Source organism: Micromesistius poutassou, assembly GCF_964030765.1.
Source record: "Micromesistius poutassou genome assembly, chromosome: 21".
NCBI lineage: Eukaryota > Metazoa > Chordata > Actinopteri > Gadiformes > Gadidae > Micromesistius > Micromesistius poutassou.
In genome coordinates, this window is record NC_140291.1 from 2,726,406 (window position 1) to 2,732,576 (window position 6,171).

Sequence of the window (6,171 nt, forward strand, 5' to 3'; positions counted from 1 at the left end):
GGGGGGGGGGGGGGGGGGGGGGGGGGGCGGGGGGGCAACCTTCCGGTTACCAGTCAACCCGCTCTACCTCCTGAGCTACTGCCGGCCCATATAGACCCTCCGGGGTCCCCTGCCAAACTCATCTGAATTAATATATATCCTCCAAGGAGATTGGGAAGAGTCCCAGCACATTGTAGAGATGAGACGGCAGACCACTGCTGTATGGTATCTGCTGGCTGGCATGAGAGTCTACGAAACAGACAACACCTTGGCTGGAGCAAAGCTTCCTCTCGTTGGTCGTCATAGCGTTGATGGGTTGGAAGTTTGCCTTGTCCTTTAATTTAAATATTACGGTTCATTTCCACTGTCGAACAGTAACCTTATTGAACCTGTGCTCGTGCTTTGAGTGTAATCAAAGCCCAGGCTTCAGTTCTAAACTCGCGTGAATTGTACTCTTAATGTATTTACTGCGGTACCCAGACTGATTTTATGCTAGAGGTCTTGACTGGGCTCTATGGGCTGAGCTAGCGGTACACACCTTTGATTGGTCAATCACAATCATTGGAAATCTGTTCAGCCCCCACTAATGACCCCACACCTGCATTTGATCGGTAATGTAATTTAGCGTCTAGCATTTATTTACCGTCCTCACTGTTTTAAACCATGTTGTATTTTAACTGTGCGGTCAAAGACAAGTTTCCACTTTGAACTTTTTTTTTTTGCCATCTAATCTCAGATAGTACACACAGGCTCACAAAATACAAATTCCACTCAAAAGCTAACATGACAGACATTGTGAGGATAGGTTTAAAAGGCAATCACAGCGTCTCTGTTTGCGTTGACGAACAAAGCCCGTCCCTCTAGTTGTGTGTGGTTAATGTATGACTTGTTATCATTTTGACTTATGGAGGTAAGTATTTGATTTAATAAAGACAACGCTTAATCAAACGCGACAATGCTTTTCTCCTGCTTACTTGCGTTGCAATGGACTACTTGGCACACCGGCTCCCTCTGCTGGCGGGTCAGCGTCACGACAAGGGAAATACTTGTAACAAGTACATAATTATATGATCTTTATGGGAACAATAAAGATAACAAAAAACATACTATTGATTCGGTTCAAGCATAAAAAAGAGGGGGGGAAACAAACTCTTCTAAGACCGCAGCCGAGGTTTGACCTTTAGGTAAATATGTTTTTTTTTATTCTGGATCATACAGGCTACACTTTATAAATACAACAATTTAAAATGTCTGGGCATTTATTTTATTGCAAATGTACAGTATAAACCAATGAGACGATATAATTTCTGCCTCTATACGATTCAGACACTTCACGGTGAATAATAGTGGAGCCATCACGTTAACACACAGCCCTGATCGCACAATGATGATGGCGATGATGACGATGGAGAACCATATGCAATGTACAGTGACTGGCGTTTATAAAGTGCTCCGCCTTCCTCCGACTTGCAATGATCTGTTGTTTTTCTTCAGTCGGTGTGCGCACACGGCGAACCAAGTTTGGGCATTAGTTAATAATGTTTGTTGTCCACCTAAACGAGGAAGTCGTGGGCGTTGACGGCGGAGCTGTGGTCGTAGTCCGGTAGGTTGCGCGGGGCTTTTACCTTGGACACCCCGGAAGCCGTCAGGTGAAGAGCAGCAGAGACGCACCAGGTGAGTGCTACAGATGTTTACGTGGCTGGGAGTTTATTTACTTATGTTCCAGATGAGAGCGAGCTGTGCGTGAACGCCTGAGGCGCAACGAGTGCGGGGAAGGTACGGGTTTGTATTCGGAACAGAGGAGGAGTATCAAATTACAGATTAATGAAGGGACCCGCTCTGAATAGAAGTGACAGTATGTCGAGTTGCATACCCTCAGCTCAGGAAAGACCCGGTAGGAAAGTCATGGTTGCATACTGTTCTTCTGCGGGCCGAGTCCAGAGACGTTTCATTTATTTGAAAGTATTTTTGTTTTCCTTTTACGGTATTCTTTCTTATCAGTGTGTAAAGAAATAATATTTCCGATTACAACGTGTTTTAATTTGACTGTTTAATTAGGTTAAGACGGGTCTGCTCTTTAAAGAACAGTTCTTCTCTCCGGCTCAACACCGCCACCATCAGTTGAGGTAAAAGACACGCAAATAATTTTGGGTTAGTAGCTACTGAACTACTGAAAAAAAACATTTTGGATGTTCCGTAGGTAAAATGGATCTCTTAAATGGGGGATGGTGGTGTGGGAGATCAGACGCGTCATAACCTCAAAACTTAAAATAAACCTTTTTGTAAAATATTGCATCTATACCCTGATAGTATAGAAGACTGGTGTACTCTGGAGAACAATCATGCTCTCAAATTAATGATTTGTCGCCGGACTTTGCCCTCAAATGAACAACGTTATGAAAACTACCAGGACACTACCATCCTTTTACATAATAGAATAGCGATGTGTGTTTGTTGGCTCCCAGTAAAGACACTCCTGTAAACTGTCACTGTAGTTTCTGCGTCTCGTCTTGAGTCCAGCAATGTGCGACCTTTGACATGAAGATTCATGAGAAGATCCTGCTCCACTACCAGTCCTGCGACTCCCCGGTCGACAAGGAGGGCTACCTCTACAAGAAGGTCCGTCATACCTCTTTAATGATCATACCTCATACCTCATTGATCAGTACCTCACTTTGACTCCCAACCTGCGCTCTTATGCTCTTCACTGTCCATAAAGGCACAATAAAGCTTCAACAAAACACTATTATAAAAAAAATCGTATGAGGGGGGGGCTCAACCATTAGAAAGGCGTTTGTATTGAAAGCGTTGTTTTGCCATGGCAGGGGGTGCGGAACTCGTCCTATCAGAAGCGCTGGTTCATGCTGAAGGGGAACCTGCTGTTCTACAAGGAGCGGCGGTCGGAGCGCGAGCTGCTGGGGGTGCTGGTGCTGGAGGGCTGCAGCGTGCAGCTCTGCGAGTCGGACGAGCGCTTCGCCTTCTCCGTGGTCTGGAGCGAGGCTCGCGTCACGGGCGGGCGCACGTACAAGCTCGCCGCAGAGGACCAGCCCACCCAGGAGAGCTGGCTCAAGGCCCTGCTGTCGGCCAATCACGCCTACCTGCAGCTCCTGCTGATGGACCTGGAGGCTCGCTATCGGGGTGAGGGATTAAAGGGTTGCGGGTTCGATCCCTGCGTGTCCTCCATTTACCGTCATACAGCAAACGGAAGCCCTAATCTCTACTTGCTTCCTGAATGACATGTCTCGGTATTTTATTCACTGAGACATGATAGAAGACATTTGAGGTAGTCTAATAATCACAGCAAGTGAGCAACCTATAATCTTATTGTGTTTTGTGTGTTTGTGTTTTTTTTGTGTGTTTTTGTGTTGTTTCTCATATTGAAATAGACACTATTCAGAACACATTGGAAATCTTTTTAATGACTCTACAAGGTAATTAAAAGTGTATAACCTCACATGAACAGGAGCTAGGCTAGTAGTAACTCTGCAAGTCAATGGAAGCACAGGCTAACCAAAAGCAAACTCCCCTGGTCGCACCATGACGAATTCGGGGTTAAAAACCTCCTGAATATAGGTACAACAGTAGGGGACCGACTGGGGGCCGACATGTTGAATCCAATGTCATCTAGAACACATCAAGCAAAATTCTCTCTCTCTCTCTTATCTTCTCTCTCTCTCAGAGCTGGGTGGGACGTCCCACCCGGTCCCCCTCAAGCCGGCGCCCTACGTCCCTCCCGGAGTCGCCGCGGCTTTCTCCTGCGCGGCCAAACAACTCCTCCCGGCCCCGCCCGTCCCACACAATGCAGCCATCAGGAAGTCTCCGAAACTGTGGCCAAAAAGAAATGCCAATGTGGCGCCCATATCTGGGCCTGCGCCGCCTCAGAGGGAGTGGCTAGAGTTTGGGTCGGGACACCAGGAGGAATTTATTGAACTGCACGCAGAGTTTGGAAAGGAGATCCAGGAGCTGATTGCTGAGCGGCGGAGACGTGGCGGGGCAGGGGAGGGGGAGGAGGGGGCTGTAGCAGATCTGATTGATTTTGGATGAAATGCAAAAGTCATTCATGACAATATGTTGTTTTACCTGCTCGGATATGGATGTGTTAAGGTGTAAATATTTGAGATAGAACTCAGTTCGGAGGACGTTTTGATTCCGTCCTCATTGGTCGAAGCTTTTAAATCGTTAATGTTTGGAGGTCTGTTAATAAATTAACTTTTTAGTCCACCTTTGCTCTTTTCTCCAATCAGCTGCTCTCTAATCAACTTTGTAATCAGCATGTCTGGGGAGCCCAACCCTACACATATGTACACACACACACACACACACACACACGCACACCAATCCCCTCCCTTACTGAGCAGAGTTTAAAATGGACAAAAGGACAAGATCATTGATATTGGTTATTGATAGATGGTCTTAGATAAATTAGATGTCAATAGTAATAAAATGATTATAAAATTATTTTATTAATTAAAATATAAAATAATATAAAGCAATTAAAATAAATAATTTCAGTAATGTTTAGTTATAGATAACAGTTATAAAAGGATGTGATTATCGTTATTGATAAGTGACAGATTGATAATAACAGCTTTAATAAGTTATAATATTACTAGAGATCAGTGATTATAGTTATTGGTAAGGCTTATAAGGACCGGATCATAGTTATTTCTTAAAATAGGGTTAGAGCCTGATCATAGTTATTGATCTGTGTTTTCAGGGTTGTCAAATGCCTGTCGGAAAGATGGCGTCTAGGAGGTAAAATAAGCTGTGTGTGTGTGCATGGTCTATTTCAGTCTGTCCAGCTGCCTGTTTTGTTTTTCCAGTTCTCTCCATTTCTCCTTCCCCGCTCTTTCTCTGTCCGTCTCCCCCTACTTTTTTTCTCTCTATTTCTTACACACTTTATCTCTGGCGAAGTGAGATATTTCAGGTAACATGGCTAATACCACTTAGCGCTCTGAGATAAACACTCTGCTTCGTTATAACTGGGTGGTGTTAAGCCGCGGCGGTGTCAATTGCGCCATGAGCAGCACAGGAACATGATTGATGGTTCCTATAAGCTGTATAAGGAGACGGACGGTTTAGAGCGGACCATATTCTGAACTATACTAGGCACCCCCTGGTAAGACGCAAATAGAGCCCCCACATACATGCAGCAATAAGTCCAATCATGGGATCAGACTGACCTGCCTTCTTGGCCAGGTCATTCCTGGAAAATTGATTAATTAATCTCAATTAATTTTTACCTAAAAATTCTGGATTTCGATTATAAAGGAAAATAAAGGATATTGATTGATTGATATTCTGAACTGATCTGATCAATAGTGAGATATGAATGGAAATTTGACGTTTTAACCGTTGGGTTGAATTTAGAACATACTTTGTTGAGGTGGTTTATGTGTCATGCAACTTCCAGAAAAACACACAAAGAGGCCCTCTTCAGTGTGTCCCAGGTACTCCAATTATAACTCTGTTTTGGTTCTAAGGCGTTTTGGAATAAAACATCTGCTAAACGACTAAATGTAAATGTATGAAAGAAAAATGAATGTCTGGATTTAAAATAAGCCAGTTAATCCACGTTAATGCAAGGTTTTTACAACTACTACTGGTGCCATATACACGCATACAAATTAAGTGCTCGTTAATGTCCAACATGTCTATCAATATCTTAATATCCGTGTGGTTTTCCAACATGTTATTAATATCTTAATGTTTGTATACTAAATGCTGGTGTTAATATCGTACATGTAATTCATATCTTAATGTTTATGTTGACACTTTTAGTCACCGACTCTTGATCTGCGCTGGTCGTGTGTCAGTGCTGGAATAAAACCAGCAAACCATTAGCCAACTATTTTCAGTTTTGTGTTTCTCTCTCCCGCTGGCGATTAGCACTACTACTGGCTGTGATCCGACACGCTCATTTAGAGTGGTGATGATGCTGGACTATGTCTGATGGAAACACAAGTAGCTCCTTAATGAACGGACAGGGCGGCTGCTCCTCAGACCTGCTCGCCGCCCCGGTTCCCGTGGGACAGAAATAAACACAACAAAGAACCCCTAAACAAGACCCCAGTCCCCGACACAAAGGGACCCGTACAACAGGCCAGGCTCGGGGCGGGGGGGGGGCGGTAGCAGGCGTTGGCAGGACATGCTGACGCGTCAGTCTGTCCATATTAGTCCAGGGGGACGGCG

General features: G+C 44.5%; 1 protein-coding gene across 2 annotated transcripts; it reads left to right on the forward strand.

Annotated features, from left to right (window-relative positions):
- Positions 1–1,537: 1,537 nt before the first annotated feature.
- LOC311366466 (sesquipedalian-1-like) lies at positions 1,538–4,200 on the forward strand. 2 transcript variants are annotated; one of them, XM_084485251.1, is made up of 4 exons: positions 1,538–1,653; positions 2,475–2,598; positions 2,805–3,117; positions 3,659–4,200. In XM_084485251.1, exons 2-4 carry the CDS (start codon positions 2,518–2,520, stop codon positions 4,021–4,023), a joined length of 759 nt encoding a protein of 252 aa, XP_084341377.1. In that variant the 5' UTR covers positions 1,538–1,653; positions 2,475–2,517; the 3' UTR covers positions 4,024–4,200. The 2 variants fall into 2 exon arrangements, with proteins under 2 accessions (XP_084341377.1, XP_084341378.1); XM_084485252.1 differs by lacking the exon at positions 1,538–1,653 and adding an exon at positions 1,722–1,755.
- Positions 4,201–6,171: the final 1,971 nt, after the last annotated feature.

Excerpts from the sequence above, each read along its gene's own strand:
- LOC311366466 (XM_084485251.1), top strand. The coding sequence starts at position 2,518 with ATGAAGATTCATGAGAAGATCCTGCTCCACTACCAGTCCTGCGACTCC. Across the intron at positions 2,599-2,804 it reads AGGGCTACCTCTACAAGAAG|GGGGTGCGGAACTCGTCCTA; the intron begins GTCCGTCATACC and ends TTGCCATGGCAG. Across the intron at positions 3,118-3,658 it reads CCTGGAGGCTCGCTATCGGG|AGCTGGGTGGGACGTCCCAC; the intron begins GTGAGGGATTAA and ends TCTCTCTCTCAG.